This window comes from Xiphias gladius, chromosome 3 (genome assembly GCF_016859285.1).
Source record: "Xiphias gladius isolate SHS-SW01 ecotype Sanya breed wild chromosome 3, ASM1685928v1, whole genome shotgun sequence".
Lineage (NCBI taxonomy): Eukaryota > Metazoa > Chordata > Actinopteri > Istiophoriformes > Xiphiidae > Xiphias > Xiphias gladius.
Genome location: NC_053402.1, coordinates 11,244,139 through 11,271,635, shown reverse-complemented (window position 1 = coordinate 11,271,635; position 27,497 = coordinate 11,244,139). Strand labels below are relative to the sequence as shown.

The window sequence follows — 27,497 nt, the reverse complement described above, 5'->3', positions numbered from 1 at the left end:
GACATTAGACAAATGTCTGGAAAAGGAGCTTGAGTACGTCTTGACTGTTTGTTATGGAAGAAGGAAAACGGTTTTACCAGGAATATACTGTCACTCCCTGTAAGAGTTTTATCATTTGTTACAATCTTGCACCAGATGAACTTATAATAAAGTTTAAATATATATATATATATATATCTACCTGTTAGTGTTTTAGAAATGATAACTGGCTCTTCTTTGTTTGTGTGCATGCTGTTTATTGGAACACAAATATCCAAGGGTTTTCAAATTCTCAGTAACATACTGATCCAGTGATCCACCATCCACACAACTTATCCACCATAAGCCATCTAATTTATCTGGAATTTTGCGGTGGATCCTCTTGCTGTGTTATAGGTAATCCTCTGGAGTCCTCAGCTGCTTCAGCACAAGTAAACTCGGCCCCCGTGACCTTTGCAAACTGAGAGAGACAAGAAAATAAAGGTTGGAATCTCTGTGACATGTCACTTACTTGCACAAAGACAAACTCAAGATCTTACTCTTAATCTGTTTATTTTATCACGTTTGTGACATCATCCTTTCCAATGTCTCTGGTATACAGTGATGGAAAGTAACTTAGAAGTCAAGTACTGTACTTAAGTACAATTTTGAGGTATGTGTATTTTACTTGAGTGTTTCCAACTATGCTTCCAAACTGCTATGCATTATTAAAGATTAAACCTTTTAGGCTGATGACCCCTTAAAAAAACTGCCCGTTGTCACATTCCAGATGTCTATTAGTTGTTTGCAGTTTTCACCAAAGAGACATTTCCGCCCACAGTTTTTCTGATTCTTTCATTTAAATAACTTTTTGAGGTACAAGGAGGTAAAATTACCCAGTCTTTCACTAAAAAGCTTAGAGAAAAATTTTTAAAAAGCAGAAAGAATTCAATTTTGTGTAGCAGAACTTTGTCTTCTTTCCAACCCTCTTAATCATCACTTGACCCCTCAGATTTAGCCCTATGACCATTAGGAGGGGGGACCCGATCCAGTGGACTAAAATACTTATATAAACTGTATATAAAGTATTAAAAACTAGCTCCACCTCGAGCAACTACAACAGTAAAATACTACTTATTCTTTGATGCATGATTGTCATAATTTTTAACAATATAAAAATGTAATATACAATAATATATCAGTCACTTTTCTGCAGAGTGGATGCTTTTACTTTTGATACTTTAAGCATTAGTACACTTTGCTAATAATAAATCTGTACTTTTACTTAAGCAGGATTTTGAATGCAGGACTTTTTTTATTTTTAGACTGGTACATTTACTTAATATAAAGGATCTGAGTACTTCTTCCACCAGTGCTAGGAGATAGCGGTCAGCAGCTGGCAAAAGATTTCACTACAGTTTGCACTTAGTCACTTGAACCTTGCCTACCCTATTTCGGAACTTTTGCCTGTTTGCAACCGTGCCTGTTTTTTTTCCAGGGAAACTGTTACTATGATAAAGAAGTTCTCCATTAGGCTTTACAGCAGGATCTTTGAGAACGTGTTTAAAAACAATGCAGGGCTCACCGAGTAAACTATTCCAGAAGGAGTTGTATGTTGCACTGCCAGTTACAGCCCCGAGTCTGGCTGGATTCCTCCTCACTGTGTGTACTGAGAAGCCATCAGGCCCTGTCACCTCCACCTCCACCACATGATAGTCACTTAACCTGGAGCACAGAGAGGTATGAAACTAGATTGTTTAAGCAGATATGAGAGGCTGCATTTGGTCAATCAGATTTTTAGGGAGACTCACGCTGTGTCAGACACAATCTCCCCCTGAACACCGGCAAAGCCGAGTGTTCCTGCTGCCACCGCTGCTGCTGCCATGGTGTTAACATTGTTAGGAGCCATTGGGCACAGCTCTGCCACTGAGCCTCTGAATAAAATCCGCCTGCCCTCTCCCTCCGTCCAGTCAGAGAGGACGTCTCCTGTTAGCCGGAAGCAGGACGGGTGCTTGGACATTCTTATAAACAAAGCCTGAGAAGAATCAGAGAGAAGCAACAGTGTAGTCAGAACAAAGTAATGTTTACCAGAGCCATTCCTGACTATGTCCTGAGTCACATTCAGCCACTGATATGAAAATCAAGTCAATACTGCTCCAAAAATTGTGTGTCCAAGTCATTTTCCTCTGCAGAGCCAAACTGAAAACAAAGCGGCTCACAGTCTAAACTTTGTTAAGAGTGGCCATTGCATGATTTCATCTCTTTCTGTATAACTCTACACTGCACTAGCCCAGTGTTACCTTTAAGGCTCCACTATCATTCAGCCTCTGGATGTCCTGGCCTCCCCATAATGCACCACTGGGGACGTAGAGTGTCCTACCATACTGCTGAGCCGCCTGACGAAGCCTCTTGTTCAGATCAGGATCAGAGAGGGCAGAGGGAGAGCCCACCTGAGAGGAGCAGAAATGAAGGCACAAAACAGGGTGCCAGGATTCTGTGAGTAATGGTGAAAACAACTGAAACTTTGAGTCAGATTAGGTGTTTTCATTTTCCGTAATGGATACCAACGGCACTTTTTTCATTTTAGCACACATTATTTTACACATCAGGGTTTAAAGTGGACATTTATTACCAATAATCACATATACCCTTTGAAGATAATAAAGACAACAATGCTGCCATGGTGAAATACATGTATGTACCTTATCGGAGACTATAGTGATCCAAATGTATTGGAAAAACCCTAAAATATACAAAACACTATAATAACTATACCTCCTCTTTAGAGTAGACCAGCGTCTGGCCAAATAAGAACATGAAAACACCTTGTCACCTATCTTACTCTTACTCATCTGTTTTTAGTGCACTTAAGATTGAGGAGCAGGAACATAACAAGCAACGGCTGCGGATTTATCAAGGCTAATTGATCTCTAAATATTAAAGTTTTATTTAAAAAAACACCTCTGTAAATACCGAGTTTCTTGGGGGGTTTTTTAGAAGAAAAAAAAATCAGTAAATCTGTGTTCTCTGTTAAGGACACTCAAATACATTTGCATCCTCAGTCTAACACACTATGAAACAACCGCCTCCAGATGGCGACATACTGTATCTGTAGCTAATAAGAACTGCTAAAAAATTAAAGCAGTGACAGTAAAAGTAAATGAATATTTAAAAAAAGAAAGAAAAGTTATGTAAATTGCTATTACACTCAGCCACCAAAACTCCCATTCAAACAGATGAGAATCTCACCATAAAATGAGACTGAGACAGGAAGTGGAGCCCAAATTCTGTCACAATCTGAGGATGGCACACTTCTACAATCACATCACTTCGCCTGTAAAGCACAAGGTGATTATTTCCTAAAGTTTTAGAAGGATGTCATGCAGCATTAGGCGCATTTTGTCTGTGTGGCAGCACAGAGATAATACAACATGCTAATACTGTGTTTTGCAGATAAATTTTATACTGCAGTATATGTGTGTTTGCACCTGTCTGCAAAAGATGATAGATCACCAAGTATGAGTTCATCAGGAACTAAACCTTTGAGCTTGTCAGAATTTCTGTTCCAAACAAAAGCCAGAGTCAAACCCTGAGCAGCTCCATCTTTAAGGATCCTCTCCACCAGGTACTGCCCTAAAGCAGACACAGGCACACACACACATGCTTTCTTTAAAAATGTACAGTATGTCGGGGATGAATAGTTATACTTTTGTGAAATTAGACACTTTCAAGTCTGTTAGCGGATAATTAACAGACGTGAAGAGGGATTAATGAGTTTGTGTCTTGGGTTTGGACAGGGAGCTCCGACCTAGATGTCCATATCCTACGACTCCAATCCTCAGGGAAGAAGAGCTGGCTGCCATGTCCTGTGCAGAGAAAAAACATGCTAATAAAAGCCCAGAACAATCACCGGCAACTTGGAACCACAATCCATCACACACACACACTCATACACACACGCGTCTGCTTTTGTCCTTACTTCATATCTCATCTCCCTCAATCTCCTCTTGACCAGTGTAACACTCACTACATTTATTGCTCTACTCACCCAAAAATCCCACACGCCTCCAGAGCTGTGTCTCCCAGCTTGAAGCACAAGTACCGGCCCACGACTCCAGGAACTGTGGGAAAGCACAGTACAAAGTTTCACTCAGAGAGCCATAGTTAATAATTGTCCGTTCTTCAGTCTGTGGAATTACCTCATGCGGGGCTCCTCCTCCTTGTGTTTACAGTGCGAAGTGCGAAAAAACCAAACTTTGTCTGACTGATGGGATATCACTTGATTCTAAATCACATTTACTGTAAATCCATAAACATGTTTACATTTCACTTATTTGTCCCACATGCACAATGTAACTGTGTGCTTAATGCTTTTATGCCTATAGCTCTGGCGTTGCACAGATTTTTTTTTCTGATACTATAACATGCAGTGTGGCTCTTGCCATTTTGGAGAAATGTGGAGCAGTGTGGCCATCTAGTGAACACAAGCAATGCAATCTGAAATCCTTTTTTTTTTTTTCCTTCATTAAAATCGGATCAAAGCCCCTATAAATGAGTCATATATTACACATTTGCTTAAAAATAATCCTGTATGGCAGCAGAGTTTTTGCTTTCACATTAAACCATTTAACTTTTGAAGATGTTACTTGGTTGGTGTCCCCCAGCCTTGACATGGTGACTTAATAATAACTATTCCCCTTTCTTATAATAGTTGTTGCAGAGAGAAATACTGCATTCTGCATCTCCTAAAAGGTTTAGAGATATGTAAGAATACGGCCATTTTCCCCATACTGATTTATCAAAACCCAAGTATGCATGTTCTTATGACCAACAATCATCAGAAGTTCAAAAGTAAGAAAGCAACCTTTACCATACGAGATAGTTTGCTATTCACAGTTATTCACTTAGTTCAACTTTGCCCTTCAAGTGTTGATGTCACCAATGTATTACACCTGGAGAGGTCAAAGGTCAGCTGTCTGTCCATGAGAACTCGAAACAGGGAGAACCTAGATTATCAGAGTGCAATCAGACAGCAAGGATCAGTCCAAAGTTCGTTACTGTGCAATACCAACAGACCGAGAGACACGGCAGAAATTTGAGACGGAGGGAACAGGAAAACAAGACGAAAACATTGAGGATTTAATGAGTTGGCAACCAAGAAGAAAATAGAAGGTGTCTAACAAGACAGGTTCATTCAACTGGAACATCTGTGAGAGCCCACGTCTGAGAAGATGGATATCCTTGAGACAGATGCCTATGACAAGCGGCAGAGGAGAAATACGGTACCTAAAAACCATTTACTGTACTTAAGAGTCATTGGTCAATAACTGTTAGTTCCTTACTACAACCTTTTAAACATGGAAAGGATGAAACTGTCTAAAATCATCATTACTCTTGAAAATTAAAGTTGCGATGTTTCTCCCCCCTTTATTTCTACTCCTCTCTCCCTATCAGTGCTGCACCCTGCTTTTCTCTCTCTTGCCTTTCTTTTTCTCCACAGCTGTGTACTTCTACCTGTGGACTCCTGACTCGCCCACATCCATCTTGTCCGCAGGTGTCAAGTCAGCACCAGTCCTCCTATTGGCCGCAGTAGTGCTGAGCTGGAATGGAGGTCAGAGTATTCTGGGTGTCGTGGGAGGACTGCTCTTCTCTGCTGTTGGTGACTGTTGCTTGATATGGCCTGAGCTTTTTCTGCATGGTAAGAGCCTGGTTTGAGTGAAACACAAATTGGAATTTTCTATTTGCAAATTACCATGTAATGAGCACAGTTTTTTTTCATTTCATTTACTTTAGTTATTTCATTTAGTTTGTCCTCACCTTCTCATACATCTGTTTCAGGAATGGGTGCATTTGCTGTGGCTCATCTGATGTACTCACTCACCTTCCTGTCCAGTCGTTATGCAACATATTCCTCCTCCACCTGTACCTGTTTTCTATATCTGATCCTGTTTGTGGTAGGAGGAGGTTTCTACATCTACATATATCCATTCCTGCAGAAGGCACCAAACTCAGATCTACTAATTCCAGCTGTGGGAGTCTATATATTCTTAATTACTCTAATGGGGACATTAGCTATTAGAACCCGCCACGTAGCAACACTGTTGGGAAGTTTGTCCTTCATGGTGTCTGACATCTCACTGGCTCTGCAAGTTTTCAAGGTGATGGCACCAATGAAGCATGGTAACAATATTGTAATGGTGACCTATTATTTGGCACAGCTACTGATTGCTGTGGGTGATGTAAAAGCTGTGCAGAACAAGGATGACTTTGCAAAATGGAAGAGGTCCTAAATGGCATCTCTGTGGCACCCCTAAAGTATGAATGATCTTCCTCACATTTAGTTATTTAATAAAGTGCCAATACTACCATTGAAAACTTCCTGTAGGTGTGAAACCATCAAATAAAGGAAAAGAGGAAGATAAACACAACAAGGACAGTTCTCCTACTGGTCAGCACTTGACGGCTAATGTATTCGAAGCTTCACAACTGGAAAAGATGGAGAAAAAGAGCACCTTGCAACACAAGATACCTTACTATATGTTTAGGATTTGTATTTCATATTTCAATGACCATACTGATAGTCATAACATTTTAAAATACCACAGATATGGCTACAAACAAGACTGAATGAAACTCAATGAATGTCACTTTAGAATAACATCTGTATTTTGTGATTTGTGGCAAAATATTTAGATCTGTGATTTTGTGCAACATCCATGTTTTAGTGTAGGTTGTGCATATGATGGCGATTGTTTTCCACTTGTTGGCTTGCCATTGTATGTATATAAATACTGCTATTTGCTTTGTTAATGATAAATAAATATGGTTTTAAAAAAAATAAACAATGACGTCTGTAACTCTGAGTCATGTTTTAAGAGACAGCCAACTGAAAATAAAAGAAAATACTTTAGCTCAGAGACCTAAGACAAAAATAACCTTGCAACAATTAAGTTATATATACAAATGTAACTGAACTATCAACAATTAAAACAGAAGATACTGTACATACTACCTGTGATAGAGATGCTTGGTATTACATTTAAGACATGAAGAACTGAAAAAGGATGACTGGAAAAAAGTATTTTATACATCACAGTTATGTACACAGTAAAATCCAGCTCCTGGAGTACATGCAAAATATGGACAGCAACAGTCATAACTGAAAAGGACGTTGCTTAATATCACTTATTGAGATCATGAAAAATGTTCTGTTACATCTTTGCACACTAATAACAAAACATGTGAGGTAAATTAGACTTCAGCGATCCATTCCATTGTCATCTGGCGTCTGCCCGCGGAAACACATAGCCCTCAAATGCTCGCAGAAGTCCAGTTCTTCCTGTTGTAAACAAAAATGCGCATTTAAAAGAGGTTTCTGGAGCAAGGACTGAGCCCGCTCCTAAACTATGAATATCTTTTGACCAAAATCCCGATTTTTGTTTAAATATTGGCCTACAACTTTAAATCATTTACATATACAGTATCTTCATTTTAGCACTTACTTAGCATGGGCAATTTTATATGAAAAAAAACGGTTTCCTTTTGCAATCAGATTTTTTAAAATCTGATTGCATTTTGTTTAATCTTAAACAACTGTAAGCAATATTGTTTCCACTGCACTAGATTGTGCAGTCATAGAGTAGCAATTTTGTACATAAGAAAAGATAACTTTCCTTATAACATCTATTCTGCTTGCTTTAGCAAATAAAAAGGAAACACAATTTCAGGTCTGACTGATCACAGTGTTTGCACATATTTTGACAGTCTGGACTTTCTATTTTGCTAAAGGCTCAGTATAAAGTACCTGACTTTCTTCCTTTCCTTGGAGCTCTCTGGTTCGCTGTCTGAGTAGCTCCTCCAGACCCAGAGCAGGATTCATGCAGTCTTTGAGCCCCTGTGGACAGTCCGCCACCAGACTAGACAGACATAGAAACACGGAAAGCCATAATAACTAATGTGAACCATGAAATTAAGCAAAATTGTCAGCACTGAAGACTGCGAGGTTAACAGGGTTTCTTACCAACAAAGGGCACCAAGCACATGCTCATGGAAAGGCGAGTGTGGTGTGCGGAGAACAGATACCAGCTGCTGTACCATACCCATGGAGACAACTGTGTCTGTAGGAAGGAGGAAAACGGAATATGCTGAAGTTTTAGATATATCAGACCCCAAACGAATAAAAGTCCCAGTATCAGTTCAGGGAAGAAGCAGTGTAACATTGTCAGTAGTACCATTCTTAGCAAGGCGAGTTTGACTGAGTGGAAGAAAGTCACTCACTCCAAGATGACCGGGCTCATCAAGTCTCTTCTACCACAATAAAGTACTAATCAGATTATTTTTAAATATTGAATTTAAGATTTACGCAACAACAGTGTATGCATTTTAAATTCAGTTTGCCCAGTGAGAGCCACACAACTAGTGTAAGCCACGTTTATGCCTAACTGAGAGTTCAGTGTCTGTCTAGCTTAAGTGTGGTATTATCAGTGCAGGGGTGAACAGGGCTGAAAGTGGGCAGAGAGAGGGATTGTACCATGATGCTCTAATTTAACGTCCAAACTCACAGATCTGTTGTGGCACAACTCAATGTGATCTATTCTAATAACAGCCTGGCTCTTTTATACCTATAATCAAACCAAGAAATCCTCATTGAGATTAAAAATAGCTAACAAATGCAGCAAAAACAATGGGTTACACAGAAACAACATAAGACAGAAAACACAAAAGATGCCACAAAATCGAACAGAAATGCAATTATAAAATCATGGATAACATTTCTAACAGAATCGTGTCAAAGACTGCTTCCTAAAAACAACCTAAACGGCACCTTCAAACAACCCCAGAGTGTCTGAAACCATAAAAATAACTATGGTCAAGACTCTAAAATACCCCCAAAAGAGAAAAAAAAAAATCAGCAGCCAGAAAATGATGTGAATTCACTAAGAGAGAGCAAAGTTTGCAGTTTTATATCTGACGGCAAAAGATTCCAGGCAGCAGGAGCAGCATACGTACAAAAGCCACTTTACTGCAGACCCTGGAAATTGTTAGTAAAATTGAATCCTGCAAATGAAGAGCATAGCTGTTCACACATTTTTTTTAAAAATAAATTCACACAGATAATTGGGCTGTACCCCAAGAATAGCTTTGTAGACACGTGTGTTCCAGTGACTCAGTCTCGGGGAGGTTCTCTCGATCGTACCTTTCTGTTCAGGATGTGATGTCAGCAGGTTGAGCAAAAGGAAAGCCGACTTGGTCCTGACCTTCTCATTCTCCGACTGCATGCCTCGCATTAGCATTGAGAAACCGTCGTGGGCCAGGAACGCCTGGAGTCCTGCTTCCTGCTCTCGGACCAGACCTAAAGTCACAACAAGATACAACTATGGTTTTATTCTGAGGTGTACTGTACACTGAACTTCAGCCTGCATGAGCGCAGAAAGAATTTCAATCTACTTTAAATATTACATGGTGAATTGTTGCAGCACTGTCTACCTATGTATGCCAGAGCTCACATGAGATACTCACATGAGACAGCGTAAAGGGCTTTTATTCTGACGGTGGGGTGGGGGTCTGAGTCTGTCAGCTGCAGCAGCTTTGGCAGCGCCCCAATGGTAAGCAAGTGGACCTGCACCTGCGGCATGTTCTGAGCACAGGAAGCAATCAGCTGGGCAGCGCGCCACCTTAGCCCACTTTGGACATGACACAGATATTGGGAGAAGCACAACTCCAGTCCACCCAGAATCATCAGGTCTGTGAAGCAGAGAAAGACGGGACACAGTCAGGTCAGGGAAAACAAACTGTATTTGTACTCTTAACCTCTTTATAGCTATTCCAAGTTAAGCTCAGATCTGTAGACTGCTTGGAGAACATCAAATCTAACACCACTTATTACAAACCTCTAGCATTGTCCAAATTCTCACACAACTCCGACAGGATCTCAAAGGCTGATTCCCGCTCATCGTCAACCTCGTCTTCATCCCTCTCCTCCTCTCCCGCCCTCTCACTTTCGCTCACTCCCTCTTTGCGTAGGACTGCCAAGCACTGCTTCATCTGCTCCACTTCATCCATTTGCCCTTTGTGGACTTCTGCAAGAGCCTCTCTCAGCCATGTTTTCCTCTGAAACAACGAAGGAGCGAGATTATGTTTCTCAGTTACCTTTGATGCAAGGTGGAGGGAGTTACGGGTCCAAATAAAAACTACAACCACCCAAACCTAAGCTCAAACTGTCCTTTTAAAACACAGTTTCAAAAGCACACACAAAAATGCAAATGGACTCAGGAGTACCTGGGGTGGGCTCAAATGGACTCGATAAAGGGTCTTAATTTCAGAAGAACTCATGGGTAACTGCTTTTAGTTTTCTTTGGGTCAAGTGGCTCTGACAGACATTTTGAGAAACAATGGTTAAACACATCTTATGTTGTGCTGCACAATGCCTCCAAATTGTTTTGAGCACTTGAAGAGTGCGTGTGTCTAGGGCTACAACTAATGATTTTGTTCATTAGCAATTAATGTCAGAAAGTAGCTGCCTTTTACAATTTCCCAAAGCCTAAGCTGTCCTAAATAGATTGCTTTGCCTGACCATCATTCTAGAACCCAAAAATATTCAGAAACTAAGAAAATCATATATATTCAAATTTGAAAGGCTGAATATTTTTTTAATCAATCAAATAACCACATATTCAGATTGTTTCAGCTCTACTCTTGTCAAAACCATATACTGTACAGTACTACGCATACTACAAGAGTTGCACTGTAATAAAAACAACAAAAGCACATGTTGCTTACATGTCTTTTTATCAAACTGTACTTAGGTCCTGAGGTGAACTGGAAAGTTTGTGTGTGTGTGTGTGTGTGTGTGTGTGTGTGTGTGTGTGTGTGTGTGTGTGTGTGTGTGTGTGTGTGTGTGTGTGTGTGTGTGTGTGTGTGTGTGTGTGTGTGTGTGTGTGTTCTTTACAAAGCCCTCTGAGGTTTGAAATCTATAATTACCAGGAACTTACCTCCTCTGACATGGGTTCAAGAGGGGCAGGTCCCTCTGTAGCTGATCCAGCCTCTACTGCCAGTTGCAGGACCCCCTGAAGATTTTGGGGATATCTCCTGTTCTGGCTGTCTTCTGCCATGATGTGTACAGCTGGGAGGGAAAAAAAAAAAAAAAAAGAAAAATCAGCAAGACAAGGAAAAGTGGATTTCAAAAACCCAGCTGTCAGCTTCTTGACGTTATTCACAAGTTCACCCGACTTTACTAAAATGATGCTTAGCGCTGCCTCTACGACCACAATCGGGAACAGCTAGATTCCATAATAAGAATCATGGTAAATAACAAAAATATCCGAAACACAGCAGCTTGACACATCTCACAGGCTAACATTAAAGATTCTCACTTTGCCACGGGTAACGTTGAATGTTAGTTGGAAAAGTTACGTTATTTTCCCCTTACCTTTTAAAGAGTCCTATACAACTGAGCGGAATAAATGGACACACGGGTTCTTTATGACTTAGAAACAACTCTACCCCCCCTGTAAACACAGAAACATGAATGCGCTAGAACATTCTAGCTAGCCGATCTCACGAGTGGCAAGGAGGCTGCCATGCTTCACCGTAAACATTGAACCAAAACGGCAAGCAAAAAGTTCTTGCTGTGCTCTTTTCTCACCTCAGTGTCATTGCAGTCTTCACCTTTTTATACGTCAATTCGGTGTTTTAATATTACAATATAGACAAACTGACAGCAGTGCAAGGCCGTCGTTTTAAAAGTCACAGGAGAAAACTTGACCATATCAGCGTATTTAAGGTAAATCGGTGACGTTTGTACAAGCGACGTTCAGAGAGTATCAGTAAAACTAAGAGTAGTACCTCATTAGAATCCAGTGTCAAATGTTATAAAATATTTTATATAATATCTAATGTCACAGTGTATGTGATATTTCATATGTTATATTATACGATATATGTATGATATATGTACTTTTTATATACGATATATATAAAAAGTATAAAATATACAATATCAAAATCTTACCACTGTCTTCTCGGGTATCTATAACTTTGTTAAAATCGTGCAATGTTTTTCCCTGCAGTTTCTCCAATGCAGTGGGAGAAATGAATACCATTAAGCTTTTACAATAAAATCCAGCTACTCTGGTCATATATATTGTAGGTATCCTAAAACATTTCTCTTACTTAATGCTTTTAATATGCGATGGCTTGAATATTATTATTATTATTATTATTATTGTTGTTGTTGTTGTTATTTTTATTATGATTAGTGGTAGTAGTAGTAGTAGTAGTAGTAGTAGTAGTAGTAGTACTAGTACTAGTACATACCCGATATAGGGTCGCAATGAATAAAAACAATAGCGACAGCTTTGTAGCTGGCCGGATAGCCTCTTGATCTTTTAATCGTCTTTGGTTTGTCTAACCATCGAAGATGGCGGCGCTTGTGGGGTTGCGCGCATGTATCTCCGGTAAATTGTTTAATTCTTTGACAATACCTGACTTTGTTTACATTTTTGACAGTTTGTTTATTCATAGCACCCCGTTTTATTGTATCCATTATAGGATCGTTTGTTTGTGTCTTTAGAAATATAAGAAAAAGATGATGCAGTCTCTTCCGATAGCAGAGCAAGGTCACGTTACCAATGATTGTTAGCTAATGATACAGCTAGCCGAGGATGAGGTCTGACTGATGAACGATTATTTAAACAATATTAATATTATAGAGAGCTGGACAGGTAGCGAATCCCTCTCTTTTAATAACGAACAGCAGCTCATTTGAAGGAGAACGACACTGTTGAGTCTTCCCTTCAGGTTCAAAGGGTTTGTTAGCTTCATGTCAGCTGCTGCTTTTAGCTGTCAGATGCAACCTGCGTGGTTTTATAATCTGATACAAAAATCCGATTTAGTCCCATTCCTGTCATCAGAAAATGCTGATGGACATTGATAAATGCATGTTCAAAGCAGCTTTAGCCTCCAAGCCATGCTTATATTACAGTATTTAAATAATCTAAAATAAAATGACTGACCCCCCCCTCCTTGCTTATTTGACACTTGCATTAATACAGTTTATTCATAGAAAACAACTAGTAGATGTTGTTGTAGTTAAATAGCCATGTATTAATAATAAAATTTGGCAGCAAGGTGGGATGTGAAAATGTATAAAATGTGACTGAGACAAAAGTCAATTTCAGAGCCAGAGTATTTCAGTGGTCCTCAAGTTTCTAAGTAATTGTCTATGGAGCACCGAAGAGATTTTGATCGAACAGTAAGCAAAGATGTGTGAGTTGCTCACTGTTAATAGGGTATGGGAGATATCTCTGTTTACAAATGCATTGACTGAAGCAGACATGGAGGGAACAACAAAATGTTCACCCACTGACAGCCTGCTGGCCAAGTAGACTGGGCGTTAGACAGGAATATATTTTGCAGTGAGACTGAAAAAATGAGAATAATAGATTAAAATGTGTGGCATGGACCTTTCTATTGTATTTAATGCTTGTATTGTGACAAGAAACATTTTATTGGTTCACATTCTCAACTACACTGGATTATCCTGTCAAATAATCAGCTACTATCTAAGTTTATATAAATCTAATTTTTGATTCGCAGCCCTTCAGCTTTCCTCGCCAAGCCTCCTGCACAGCTCCGTCAGATTGGTATGTACACAAACTGCATGCTAGAGACCGTTTAATATTGATTTTCTAACAGTATAATTCCTGAGCTTGTCTTTGTCTTGTAGTGTGCTGTGCCTCTGAGTCAGCGCACCTTTGCTGCAGAGGCTAAGAAGACATACAGTCGAGACAAGCCACATGTGAACATTGGAACAATCGGCCATGTTGATCATGGCAAGACCACCCTGACTGCAGCCATCACAAAAGGTAGAATCGAAGCTTTTACTCTCAAACTGCCCCAGTTAATGTAAATCCAACTTATTTAATAATTTAATTTAGTCCAGAGCAAGAATTAGTTTCACTGACCTAAGAGGAAAAATAAAGGCTCCTTAGTTTTCTAGTGCAACAACCTTGTCTTAGTGATGTGACCTCGCTTCCTCAGTGCTTGCTGACGCTGGTGGTGCTCGCTATAAAAAGTACGAAGACATTGACAATGCCCCAGAGGAGAAAGCCAGAGGAATTACCATTAACGCCTCTCATGTAGAATACACCACAGCCAACAGACATTACGCTCACACGGACTGCCCTGGTCATGCGGACTATGTCAAGGTAATCCGCATTTTTTTCCACCTGCATGCAAACTGACCAAGAAAACACTGAATACGATGCAGCCTTGTTGTTGTTTGAACTTAACAGAATAAGGACTACTTTTCTTTTTTTTTTCAGAATATGATTACAGGCACGGCTCAGATGGACGGCTGCATCCTGGTGGTGGCAGCCACTGATGGCCAGATGCCTCAGACACGCGAGCACCTCCTGTTGGCCAGGCAGATCGGTGTTGAGCACGTGGTGGTTTTCATCAATAAGGCCGACGCCGTGGAAGACAAGGAGATGCTGGAGCTGGTGGAGATCGAGATCCGCGAGCTGCTCACAGAGTTCGGCTACGATGGCGAGAACACACCTGTTGTGATAGGCTCCGCCCTATGCGCCCTGGAGGTCAGGGGATACTGGCAGTGAATTGTCATACAATTTAGCGAATACTGTGCTAATCTGAAAATTTAACCACTGTTGTATTCACTAGCGTCTTACTGCCATCAGCTACTCTTAGTGGGGTTTGATCGATTAAATGTCAGTCAAAAGCATTAACCTAAATGTGACAAATTTCAGTAATTTTAATAAAATGTGACTGAAATTTTATTTTTTTTCTTTCTTTTCTTTTTCTTTTGTCTCTTATTGCTCTATCTCAGAACAAAGAGCCTGACCTGGGTGTGAATGCAGTGATGAAACTGCTGGAGATTGTGGATTCTTACGTTCCTCTGCCCAAGAGAGAGCTGGAGAAACCTTTCCTTCTGCCAATTGAAGGGGTATATTCTATCCCAGGTAGGGGAAAAACTGAAAGAAATGCATAAAGCTCTTGCTAACACTGAACTCTAAGGCTAAACCCAATTAAGGTGGAATATTGGTGGTATGAGTTTCCTGTATTAAATGTGTAACTTGTGACTGTAAAATGCTCAAGATCTCAAGACCTCAATCTCAATATTGCAGATATTTGACTCAAAATTGTGATGTACTGAGACAGAGGATGGTGACAAGAAAAAAAAAAGGTTATTTTCTCTGATTTTTGGGTTGTCAATTATGTCTTTCAGGCAGGGGTACAGTGGTGACAGGCACTATGGAGAGGGGTATCATCAAGAAAGGAGACGACTGTGAGTTTTTGGGTCACAATCGTAGCTTCAAGTCTGTGGTTACAGGTGAGTGAAAGAAAAATCTCAGAGGAGTTTATATAGTTACATAGAGCATGAATCATATGCTATGGCTCTCACCAGATATAAACTTGGTTCAGCATCTATGAGAAGTTCTGAGCTGCAGTGCGTAGGTTAAGTTATACTTTTTACGCCCGGAGGTCTGCATGCGACCGAAAATGTGTGTTGTGAACATGCATTATCTGCCTATCCGGTCATCAGATAAAGACTGACACACACACACGTCGGAGTATATCAGGGCCTTTAGACCGCGCTCTACATCACCTTCATCAAAACCCCAGTAAAGGAACATCTTTTGAAAGAATTGTAAGTGATATATTATAAAATGATAAATCTGTTGACTTAATGTCCAGGAGCATTAAAGCTGTGGCTCATGGTGGCCAAACACCTTGCCAAGACACTTTCTTTGGGTTTTTTTTTCCTCTCTGTGTCTGTATGTATAAAGAACACTATTGTAAGTGGCCTCAAGTGCTCAATACATCGATAAAGAAAAACGTAGTTGACATTACGTGTGTTATGTGATGCAGCTGATTACTAGGACAAGTCAGGTTGTGTGTCTGATGTACTGGTTTGTCCAAAGATATGTTAAATTGTATGAAACTGGTGTATAGACAAGAATTTGATCTTGCTGTCTGTCTTGTTCGGCTCAGGTATCGAGATGTTCCACAAGTCTCTGGATCGGGCAGAGGCAGGCGATAACCTGGGCGCTCTGGTCCGAGGCCTGAAGAGGGAGGATGTGAGGAGAGGGATGGTGATGTGCAAACCAGGATCCATCAAGCCTCACCAGAAAGTCAAGGCCCAGGTCTGACATTAACATTTCTGAACAGTCAATGAATCTAAATGGCTCATTTTTAACTGGAGACACGCCAACAGTCACATCTGTTACGTGACCGTATGTATTCACAAAATTATCGCCAATGAGCAATTTTAAAGGCAAACTGGGAGACCGTCCAGATGCTTCAGTGAATGACCTGCATTGCAGACACTGTTTATCTACTGACAAAGCAAGAATAGTTTTAGACTGAGGGTGAAAGCTAAAGTAGACAGAATATGGTTATGTATTTTTTTAGATGATTTTTTTAAATTCTATTTTCTAATACTGTTTTTAATTAATTGTTGTTTAGAATGAAACCCAAAACTCACATTATCCAGTAACTGACAGCTGATGCGTGTGTGGAAATATTTGTGCTTCCTGTATTACAGGTGTACGTTCTGAGCAAGGAGGAGGGAGGCAGACACAAACCGTTTGTCACCAACTTCATGCCCGTCATGTTCTCTCTAACCTGGGATATGACCTGCAGAATCACGCTGCCCACTGAAAAGGTGTGTGTGTGTGTGTGTGTGTGTGTGTGTGTGTGTGTGTGTGTGTGTGTGTGTGTGTGTGTGTGTGTGTGTGTGTGTGTGTGTGTGTGTGTGTGTGTGTGTGTGTGTGTGTGTGTGTGTGTCAGTAAATAGGTGCAGTATGACAGCCTCTGTTGAGTCATTGTCTTTGAAATGCAATACATGTGTTTTTTTTGGTGTTGGATGAAATGCTGCATTTTGGGATGTGAAGGCTGGGAGGATTAAGTTTCCAGAAGGTAGTATTTAATGCGGGGCTGTTGGAATTTATTACAGCGTACAGTGGTTTCTATTTTTCCGGTCACTCAATACTGGTATGTCCCAGTGAGGATATGGTGTTGGCATAAAAAAATCGAAGTTTCCCCTTGTATTTTTAAACTTCTCAAGTTTGTAAACAATGTGTTACGACGGCAGGATTTTGAAGAATAGTAACCACTCTCCTTTTTGGTGTTCTGGTCCTTTTTCAGGAAATGGTGATGCCAGGAGAGGACACTTCCTTGATTCTGACGCTTCGCCAACCGATGATTCTGGAGAAAGGCCAGAGGTTCACTCTGAGAGATGGAAACCGAACCATCGGCACCGGCCTGGTCACAGACATCCTGACTTTTACAGATGAGGACCAGTGCAACTGGGGCTGAAGGGAAACACACAGAGAGCTGGGGGCCGGTGGTGGGGGTGGGGGGGTGTCTCTGGGTCTGGTCAAATGAATCTAGAAATCTAGAAATATACAAATACATAAACTCATGCACAGGAAGAGGAGAGGACTCAAAAGAATGCATGGCTCTGTGTTCATTTTCACCCATACAAAATACTGGTTTAGCAGTGTCTTTGTGTTTGAAGACCCGACTGTCAAAATTATGTCATTTACGTAATAAAATGTATTTAATAATAACAATGCCTCCTTTGTTTTGTGGGTCTTGCTAACCAGACCACACTCCAAAATGCAGAGAAAAAACATAAATTCACAAGGAATTGAAAAAGGGAATCGCTATGTTACATTCGTACAAATAACTTTGTGTGTATATCTGTGGCTCAAGGCTGAAAATGACCACTGCTTGCTGCCCCATGTTACAAGCTGTATGCGCCACATGAGGGCAGCAAAGAGAAGCTTCAGGAGTAGTTATGTCAAAACGATTATTACTGGTTAGTTGGAATGAAAAACCAAATCAGTTTTTCGGACCAAGAAAGGTGCGTATTTCTTTTGTAAGCCAAAATTATTATCTGCAACATGAAAGGCATCAAGAAGTTGGTGACAATGTGTGTTCCTCGTCTACACTGTGTATCCTTAAAAGAGGTCCTGTGAACGTAGGTCCAATCCAAATGAACTCAGTAGCTGGAGACAGTTACTCACTCTACAGTTTGTAGTTGGTCTCTTCCTGATGATCAACTCTTTTTCAGTTTTCTGAGTTTTCAACTCTAGCCGGAGATGTTGTGAAATGCGTTGAAATAACCCATGCTGATCTCTTCTCCAATAAGGTCTGGTATTCCTTTTATTCCTACACAAAACTTTATATCATATTCATGTAAAACTTTCAAAAACAGTGTACCAGATTCTCCGCAAATAGCAGAGTCATTGATAAAGGTTTATTCGATTAACAGTCAAAATGTGAAACTGAACAGGTACAGTCTATGATCCAAATGTAAAGTAAATAATATTTCCATGTCCAAAATTCACATGACTGGAAACCACCAATCACTCCTAAACTGTTTGGTGTTTTAATAGACAAGGTGACATCGGACAGGAAGCACATCTAATTTTTCCTATGGTTTATTTCCATCAGTCACTATTGTACACGTTGCACTAATAAAGACAAGCATTTAACGGAGACGCCTAATACTCATAAACTCTGTATGTGAGACACCTGGTTCATCAGGAGTCAAAAGACTATGATTATCCACATTCATTTTGCAGTGGTTACACATCTTAAGTGTATCCACAATAATATGTTATTTTTATGTTACAATGTGTGCAACCCCAAATACATCCTCGGTCAGTATCTTGCAGGGAAATTAATTATAGTTTTGTTCTGAAACCCATGCAACCTGTCCCTAGCTCTTTTTTACAGCCTTTTCCGTGAAACTCTGAAATTAAATATTAAAATCAAAACAATAATATTCAACTGAAACATTGAAATCCACAATATTCCCCAAGAAAAGATGGGCTGAGACTAAACAAAACATCAGCCTGAGAGAGAAACAATCCCCAAGCGAAGAGATGACACCGGTGTTTGAGGATGAGCTGTTGCTGAAGGGTTTTTGATAAGTCTTAATAGTTTTTGGCCGTTAATGGATCATTTCAGCATGTTAAGCCAGGCTGACGGGAAGTTCTCCAGTTGCTCTGTGTTTGCTGGAGGTATTTGAGTCAGTGCCTCCTGTAATCTAATCAGCCTGTTGCTGTAATCAAATACTGTATGTCTGCAGGAGGCGAGACTGGGGCAGCTAGTACTACTGAGTGATGTGCTCAGCTGGAGGAAGAGAGTCTCTACAAGCCAAACAACAACAATAAGAGATAGAAGACAAGACGGCAGACGCTCGTACATGCTGGTGGCTGGTGACTCTGGCCTTAGCTGCCTCACAAGAGTGCTGATCCATTACATGTGACTCTAAGCGGCATTCGCATCTTTGAACCTCTGAGTCATGTTTGCTGAATCAAGTCAAGACAATCTGCTGGCTGCTCGGGAGATATTTGTGCCACTATCTCATCAAACGGCTCCGTTCACTTGTTCGTTTTGACAACATCCTCACAGTGTGTGGACACATCATAGGGATGAGATACATTACACTGTCTGCCTATAACATTTTTATTTTGACTTCCTAAACTGATTGACTTGACTTCCTACACATAAATAGTTTAACTATTATTATTAATAGTATAACCCGCTGAAATGTAGTTGTAAGCAAATATAGGACAATAAAGACATAAGTGTTTATTGATGCATTTGTCAGCGACTGTAACGTCTGCTGTAAATCGTCTGTAACAAATAACAAATGATTGGCAATATAATCAGTGGTGGAAGAAGCAATAAGATCAGTTGCTCGAGTAAAAGCACCAATTAAACATTGTCAAAGTACCTACGAAGAGTCCTCTGTTCAAAAGCCTGTGCAAGAAAAAGTGCAGCAGTATTTTCAGCAAAATGTACTTTAAGTTACGCATGTTAATGGTCCCTGTGAGCAGTATATTGTCATTAAATTCATTATTTGATTATTCATACTGATGTTTCATTGTCTAAGCAGCATTTTACAGAGGTGCTAATTCTGGTCACTAGATAAATCTGGATGGTTTAAAGATTTATCAATGGAGTGGGAAAGAAGGAAAAATACAGTTCCTGCATATTGTATACGCTTAGTTTATGTTATTTCTGTAAAGTTTTAATCTGAAAAGTAACCAGCAACGGCAGCAGTCTGATAAATGTAGTGAATACAAGTACAGTATTTCCCTGTGAAATGTTGTGGAGTAGAAGTATAATGTGGCATACAATACTCAAATAAAACTCCAATAGCTCATGAAAGCCATGGGATGAGGCTGAAATCCCTCCAGGAAATCTAGTAAGTAGACATTTACAAAATAGTTTTAAATTCACCTGTGAGTCAGTTGTACATGTCTATAAACACTTATACTGTGAGATGTTGTAAGGTTTTTTTCATGTGTGTTATCATAATATAATCGTATAATTATTAAGTACATTTTGATTACAGCAATGTTATACTGTTTTTGTATTAAATGTTTATACAACAGTTCATATGAGAAGTCTTAATTATTGACAAACACATTAATTAACAATTAAAATGTCCCTATATCAGCTACAATTTAGTGTGTGAACTATCTTTTAAGTGTTTATATACTGCTTGTAAATGTTACAAAAAATGGGGTTAAAGGAAAGTGCAAACAGAAAACATTTCTCTGCACATTTTTTTACTTTTCTTCTTTTTTTGAAAGTAATGAAAAGTTCACACGGTCGCAGTTGTGTGCAGATTCACTTGGGGCAATAGTTTCAATTACAGTCCAATCCACCTCGATTTCTAAAAGCAGTTTCCTCTCTCAGTTTTCCCTAGTCAGGCCTTTTTTTTTTCCAACAGAGGTCTTCCATTCACAAGTTCACTTCTCTAACCTTTAAGTTGTCCACACCCATCAAAAGAATAGCATGAGGCTGCCTTAGCTATCTGATTGTTCATTTTTTTTTGAAAGAGCACTGGACCTGTAGAATTGCCCAGGAGAACTAAATGCCCACGCAACAAATACATCTGCTGATGTTTGTTTTCATAGCGTCGCTGAATTACGTTCTCCTCTGTGGGTTTTGCAAAATCCTGGGTTCCACCTAACAATTTTCAAACTCCAGTGAGATCAGTCTTTATGCTTTTTTTTTAATGTCAGTTCATGAAAAGTTGAAACTTTGGAGATGCAAAAATTTTTCACTCATCAATAGCAGAAAGTAGCTCCCAAGTAAAACAGCTGGTATGGTTTAGGTCTCTTAACTGACTGTTAAGAGAAAAGGCAGCAAGATCTACGTCTAAAATGTCTGGAGTTATGGAAGTGCAGCTGTTGCATCATGTTACTTCTTTTTCCCACCCTCCAACTCCTTCTGGCAGCTGCGGGAAACCGGCGAAGAATAGCCCTGCTGCAATTAAGGCTGAATTCGCCTCTCGACAACCCACTCTGCATGTTGGAAGACTGACCCTCCGCGGCTTCTCATCCTCCAACACCGCAGAGTGGGTGGGAAGCATCCCAGTTTATTCTCAGTGCTCCTTCCATCGCTCAGCACATCTAAGTGGATACATCACACTTAAAATAAGAAATTATAGATTCATTTGGCACTAAGATGAATTCCATTTCAGACATTTAAAGATGAAGTTAAATGCGTGAAAGGGGAGAACAGTTTATTCTGTTAAATGTCAGTGTAACATCTCACACACCCACTCATTAGCTCTGGATCTGGATCTAGATCTGGATAGCATCATGCTTGTATAGACATACCACCAACATATAGAAACAATGATACTCTGCTTTGCTTATGCCTTTGAAAGAGAGGTGGAGAGAGTGAAACCAACCTGTTACACTAGTGATAATATTACAGTAACGATCCAGATTATCCCAGTTATTTCAGTTATGTGTAAAACTTTATTTGTTTTTAAATCAACAAACAATGTCAGCTGATACAAATTCATTTTAGTATCATGTTGCATAAGCGGTTTGCCAACACAAATTTCTGACAATATTTACCAAAGCTATTCTAAGTTCTGAGTTAAGGTTCTGTGGTTGTGCGTGTGCTTGTGTGCATGTGATCTCTTTTCCAGTGTTCAAGGTTATAGGGCAGTGAAATCAAGTGGGAGGGCCAAGTCTTGTGTGTACATTTGCAAAGACATGCCTGTATGGTTGCATAAGAGTGAAAGAATACACCTCTGACCCCAACCAGATACCGTCCCTCCAAATCACAGCCATAAATTACAGTCCGTTCCACTCTGTTTATCAAACAGCTGGCTCCCTCTTTCCCTCCCCGCGGCACTTATTTGTTATAACTCTATTCGGCAGATGCCTACTGTAAAATTATCCCTGCGCTTAGTGGCTGACTACCATGAAGGAAAAAGAAAACTGTTGGCTTTGTGAAATATATTTTATTGTGGTAATCAACAGGAAATATTTTTTATTTGTCTGTCAATTTATAAATTGTTGTCTCACACAACAAACTAAACCCTGCAAGGAGAAAGTAAGGTGCAACTTATAGTCGAGATTGCATCAAATGCATTTAGTGGAAGACAGCACGAAGAGGTCAAAGTCGTTCAATTCAGTAGATGTTATTTCAGTCAATCAAGCAAAGAGAGTATTTCTACTTTCTTGCTTTGTTCACAAAATATATGATTTTAACACCAATTTTTATAAACAATGTATTAATGCTTAGTGTCTATTAAGCCAGAAAGATAATAACAAAAAAAAATATTTATTTACATTAACAGCCTCACAAATGTACAAATTAGAGTTCTTCCTCTCACTATACATGCAGGGAGTCCTTGGCCCTGCTCTTGGTTCAAATGGCAGTGGAACCACCATTTGTTTTCTGGGTCCAGCCTATGCTGATATTTTCAGCAAACGTCAGCAAGATATAAATACAAATGTGTTGAGATTTGCTGAAATGGCAGTCAGGTGCATGAGCTAACCCACATGGACCTTTAAGTTGAGAAATGGGGAGGGAAAACTAATTCATCTCACCTGGGGTAAGTGAAACAGTGGTGCACCTAATAAGTAATGAATATCTTCATTACTTGTCCTAAATAATATAATAGGAAAAAGGAAAGCAAATAATGCCACTGCAAGGGCCTATAAAAACAACATAAACTGTTACAAATAACATCAATGGACTCAACACTAGAACCGATTTAATATAATGATAATATATAATAATATAAAGTGCATCTGTCCAAGGCTTTTTGGAGGCCAGCAATTTTATCAAGCAGCAAATTAATTTGTTATTTGTTGCCAACTGTGTGATCTGCCACAACATGAGCAGACCAGAGTGAAACTAGGACACTCACTGTTTTCCTCGAAGTTGTTTACATCTATATGAAGCAAATGTTTACGATTTCTCTGAATTTCCTGAATGCCTGCTCCGCTACGCTTTTTCCAATTGATTCACTTCAACAATATACCATCAAATTTTCTCAGGCTATGTCAATTGTGACATAATCTTCAATCTCACTTCTCACTTCTTCAAATTAATTTTTCATAATCTGTTACATGTTTTACTTTTTGAGCCATGAGATGAAGTGTATTGTCTGATATAATATCTATAATGACATTATCATGACACTATACTGAATATAGATCTGAGTTAAAGCTTGTTATAACTTCCTGATCTTACAGTCACAAATGTACCTATTTTGTATAAGTGATTACAGACCATATAAAGGTACCAAAACATATGTCCGAGATACATCTAAAACACTCAAGAGTTATTAATATGTCGGCCTTTATACCAACTTTGAAGTGCTTCAGGAGATACGGTACACAGTATATCCTCAGTGCTGTATTTGGTTTTGTGTATCAGGGCTTCCGTATTTGTTTTTCTGGATTTTGCCTTTTAACTCGATACAGAGCATAGATGTGATGCAATATTATAACACTTTGTCTCCCATTGGTCATGCATGTGACAGGGTTTCATTGCAGATGACTTTAGTTGGACTCTTCTGTTGCCTGTTGGGGCCCTCCAAAATTATGTGTCAAGTCTGTGATTACCAGTATGTGAGAGTTTACTGTAAAACTGTCCTGTTCTTGCTGTGTTTTCATGTCCTGAAGTTACTGACAGGGCTGAACTTTGAGGTGTGTTTTATTTGCCCGCAGTTATTTCTAATTTTGTATTTTTAGATTCACACAGGACATGTTGACAAGGCTTTTATACTGGCAGCACAACATTTATAAAGAGGAAAGATCTGAAAAATATAGGGTTAGTGCACAGTAGTGATTTTCTGTTTAGAACACATTATGCATCTGAGAAGAACTGAAATTAATTTGAGCTGACCATTTGCCAATCGCCATGTCCGACCAGTTAATGTACAATTGTAGTTTAGCAAACATAACAATGCAAAGCAGGTCGGTCTCAAGTTTTTGATTTCTTTGAATGTTACTCTGTGGAGGTTGGTGCCTTTTTCTACCCTCTCCGAAACCAAAAATACAAGAGCAATTTAGTATGGAATGGAATAACCAGTGTGTTTTTTGGCTCTAAAGTAAGCTTCAAAGAACAGCGTGTCCGGCTTTCTAGCTTTACCTACAGTACTAACCTGACCCAATGTTACTTCCAAGGCCAGCAGCATTTCAAGCGATGTTATTTTTTTGTACGGTCACAGGTCACAAAAAAAAACAGCCCCCGTTCATGACTAGCGCATCCACCGCATATTATTTGCTTGCTGTGTGGAAGCCAGCTCTGGACGCTGTCCTGACAATTACGTGATTTGGGTTAGTTTACACTGCAGCAATCCCACCTAATGTTACCTGAGATAGTTAATGCTAATCCTGATCTTAAATTTAACTTTTAATGTTGGAAGTGAAAAATACAGTACTATTAGGAAATATGAAAAAAAAAACAACATAAATCTAACCTCTGTCTTGATGTAGTCTGTAACCTAAGCAAAAGAAGCTATGCTAAACAGGGTTATGTTAGGGCAAAATAAAAATCTCAGTTTACATTTTTCCCTATCATAATTATAATACTAGGATTAATGATCTCTACAATACAAGAAAATTTTCTTTATTGTTTTGTTGTTTTGTACATGGATCATCAACTGGTGAGGATGCTAAGTTTTTGCCCGGGACCTTTCAGCTTTAACCTCAGTCATATAGCACGATATCACATATGTTGCCAGAAATGCATGTTTAAGACCCCTTTCTCCTTTAAAAAAGAGTCAGCTTCAAACTCTAAAAGTGAGCTGGAGACGGCCTTTTCAACCAACTCATGAAGCTGACGATACCTTAATTACTACCATAGCCAACAAAATTGAGGTTCGTGGGCTGGAAATGAAGCACCTGCTTTTGTCTACCACAGTCTGAATTCATGGATCCATTGTTTCGGAAATTAGCAGGAATTTCAAGTGGTAAATCTGCGTCTGTTATCAGAGTAAAGTGAATTATGTGCTATGCAATGGAAAGTTTGACAGGCATAGCAACAAACCAAGGGAAGCAGGGGTTAGCAAATGGGCTAATTTGATCTGCTTTCTCTCCAGCCACAGAGTTTCTAGTAAACTGTTAAGAAAGAAATTATATACTCAGTATCTGCTCAGGTTAAATGTTTTCCAATGGATGCAATGTAAAGATAGAGAGGGATAGTTTTCCCACTTAGTACTGGTATGCATAATTGTATCTTCCTATTTTACGATGGATGGTTATAACTCTACCTTTTCATGTGTCTCCCATAGTAACATGTAGATCAATATGTACGTATATCAGTTGCAAAAATGCCAAGTAACCAAGTCCTCCACTGACATTGTATATAATGTAGAATATTTAGAGTCTTATTGTTCACATAATTTATATCATCAAGATCAAAATCCGCTGTTGAGCTGCACCTCTGTTTCTACCAGAGTGTGGAGAAATACTCCCAAGGTTTAGTTTTCTAAACACCATCTGCAAAGTGTCAATTTCACTCCACAGTCAGTTGTAGATCATATATTCGAGGATTGTGGACAGCGCCTACAAAGTCCCATCAGAATGATCAAAACATTTCTCAGAATATTCATACAAAAACTATTCTATTGTCATGCACTTTATTTCGAGGATCTGCAAACTGAAATGTGACAGTTTTTGTTTGCATTCGATAAAACTCAATGACCATCTCTCTGTGATGAGTTTCAGTCTTGCTTGTATGATGGAGATCGGTACTGCTGGTCTTCCACATGCAGCATTGATGTCTTCAGTGGTGTCCTCATGTCAGTAGAATTACAGTGATAGGGCTCGTCACATGACACCTACATTGCTCTGCATTCAAAAACAAGCAAAACAAGCAACAGGGTTAAAAGGTTAAACCTGTGCTTCTCTACCGGAGGAAATTTGCTCACCTCTAGGAGTGATTGGCTCATTCACCAGTTCTGATGAATACTTTCTGTCTTCCTCTTTCTCTTCATCTCCCTCATCCTCGTCATCCCTGCTGATGAAGGCCAGCTCGTTCTCATAGCAGAAGGAGTTGGCACCAGATGCTGGGAATTTTCTCTCCTCCATTTCCTTAGCACTGCATCTGGGGGTAGATGGTACTTCAAATGTTTTGTGAAAGTAGGCATAATCTATCCTGTACTGGTTCTTCTCCTCAAAGATGACAGGCTCAAAGCGGTGACCCCACAGGATCTCCGAGGACAGGTAAGAGCTGCGTGCCTGCGTCGTCATAGCTGTGGCCTCCACCAGCCCTTCAAGTATAATTACTATCTCAAAATCAGACATTTCCAGATCTTGCTTACTGATGCCAAACAGTGGACTTTCTTCATCAATCTCATGTATGACAGTAAGGGGTGCAACCAGGAAGAGGCGGTCTGTGCCTTTGTCATAGCCCACGTTCATGTCAATCTGATCCAGGGGGATATACTCGCCTTCCTCTGTGTAACGGGGCTTAACAAGCTGGGCGCGCACATGAGCTTCTACAATTTGGCTCTTCCTTAGATTAGCAACCCGAAACATGAGGCACAGCTTCCCATCACGCAAAGCGATGACTGCGTTGTGGCTAAACAGTAGAGTCTGCGCACGCTTTTTGGGCCTCGCCATCTTGGCCATGATAGCGCCAATCATAAAGGCATCGATGATGCAGCCAATGATGGACTGAAAGACCACCATGAAGACAGCAGCCGGGCATTCCTCTGTCACACAACGAGCACCGTACCCAATGGTTGTCTGGGTCTCAATAGAGAACAGGAAAGCTGCCACAAAGGTGTTGACCTGCATGACACAAGGAACAAAACTGTCGTCCAATCCAGGATGTTCCATGTCACCATGAAGGAGGCCAATGACCCAGAATGCCAAGCCAAATGTTAACCAGGACACCACAAACACCAGGCTGAACAGCAGGAACATGTATCGCCAGCGGATGTCCACACAAGTTGTGAAAATGTCAGATATGTACCGCTGTGACTTCTCATCCATGTTTGAGAAATGGATGTTGCATTGGCCAGTCTTGGTGACAAACCGCCCATGGTATTTACGTCTTGTGTGAATTTTGCCATTGCCAAAACTGCCCACAGCAGGCATGGTACTTAGTCTCAGGCCTTCTTCTTCACTGGACACGAAACTGTGGTGGTGGGCCCTTCCCACACTCATGCCTCAGTGGGGCACAGCCACGTGGCTTCACACTATCAGCCCAGCTCATACAAAACTGAC

The 27,497-nt window shown here is 40.0% G+C and overlaps 5 protein-coding genes across 7 annotated transcripts; 2 read left to right on the top strand and 3 right to left on the bottom strand.

Moving 5' to 3' along the window:
• Positions 1-76: 76 nt before the first annotated feature.
• Positions 77-5,818, bottom strand: aspdh (aspartate dehydrogenase domain containing). 2 transcript variants are annotated; one of them, XM_040159800.1, is made up of 9 exons: positions 5,473-5,818; positions 4,007-4,079; positions 3,767-3,824; positions 3,447-3,591; positions 3,208-3,292; positions 2,259-2,408; positions 1,770-1,993; positions 1,544-1,683; positions 77-439 (listed from the first exon to the last, which is right to left on the bottom strand). In XM_040159800.1, the coding sequence occupies exons 1-9, from the start codon at positions 5,499-5,501 to the stop codon at positions 402-404; spliced, it is 942 nt and encodes a 313-aa protein (XP_040015734.1). In that variant the 5' UTR covers positions 5,502-5,818; the 3' UTR covers positions 77-401. The 2 variants fall into 2 exon arrangements, with proteins under 2 accessions (XP_040015734.1, XP_040015742.1); XM_040159808.1 differs by lacking the exon at positions 5,473-5,818 and adding an exon at positions 4,829-4,991.
• tmem86b (transmembrane protein 86B) lies at positions 4,957-7,049 on the top strand. The gene is made up of 3 exons (XM_040159822.1): positions 4,957-5,240; positions 5,413-5,656; positions 5,797-7,049. Exons 1-3 carry the CDS (start codon positions 5,190-5,192, stop codon positions 6,246-6,248), a joined length of 747 nt encoding a protein of 248 aa, XP_040015756.1. The 5' UTR covers positions 4,957-5,189; the 3' UTR covers positions 6,249-7,049.
• hspbp1 (HSPA (heat shock 70kDa) binding protein, cytoplasmic cochaperone 1) lies at positions 7,024-11,755 on the bottom strand. 2 transcript variants are annotated; one of them, XM_040159786.1, is made up of 8 exons: positions 11,603-11,755; positions 10,950-11,080; positions 9,849-10,068; positions 9,478-9,702; positions 9,155-9,310; positions 7,979-8,075; positions 7,763-7,874; positions 7,024-7,297 (listed from the first exon to the last, which is right to left on the bottom strand). In XM_040159786.1, the coding sequence occupies exons 2-8, from the start codon at positions 11,067-11,069 to the stop codon at positions 7,217-7,219; spliced, it is 1,011 nt and encodes a 336-aa protein (XP_040015720.1). In that variant the 5' UTR covers positions 11,070-11,080; positions 11,603-11,755; the 3' UTR covers positions 7,024-7,216. The 2 variants fall into 2 exon arrangements, with proteins under 2 accessions (XP_040015720.1, XP_040015712.1); XM_040159778.1 differs by lacking the exon at positions 11,603-11,755 and adding an exon at positions 11,387-11,586.
• A 546-nt stretch (positions 11,756-12,301) lies between these two features.
• On the top strand, positions 12,302-17,537 carry tufm (Tu translation elongation factor, mitochondrial). The gene is made up of 10 exons (XM_040155616.1): positions 12,302-12,413; positions 13,555-13,601; positions 13,685-13,823; positions 13,999-14,165; positions 14,283-14,552; positions 14,804-14,936; positions 15,203-15,307; positions 15,970-16,121; positions 16,523-16,642; positions 17,125-17,537. The coding sequence occupies exons 1-10, from the start codon at positions 12,377-12,379 to the stop codon at positions 17,293-17,295; spliced, it is 1,341 nt and encodes a 446-aa protein (XP_040011550.1). The 5' UTR covers positions 12,302-12,376; the 3' UTR covers positions 17,296-17,537.
• Positions 17,538-26,156: 8,619 nt separating this feature from the next.
• Positions 26,157-27,497, bottom strand: kcnj12b (potassium inwardly rectifying channel subfamily J member 12b). Its single transcript, XM_040121976.1, has one exon. The coding sequence runs from the start codon at positions 27,435-27,437 to the stop codon at positions 26,157-26,159; it is 1,281 nt and encodes a 426-aa protein (XP_039977910.1). The 5' UTR covers positions 27,438-27,497.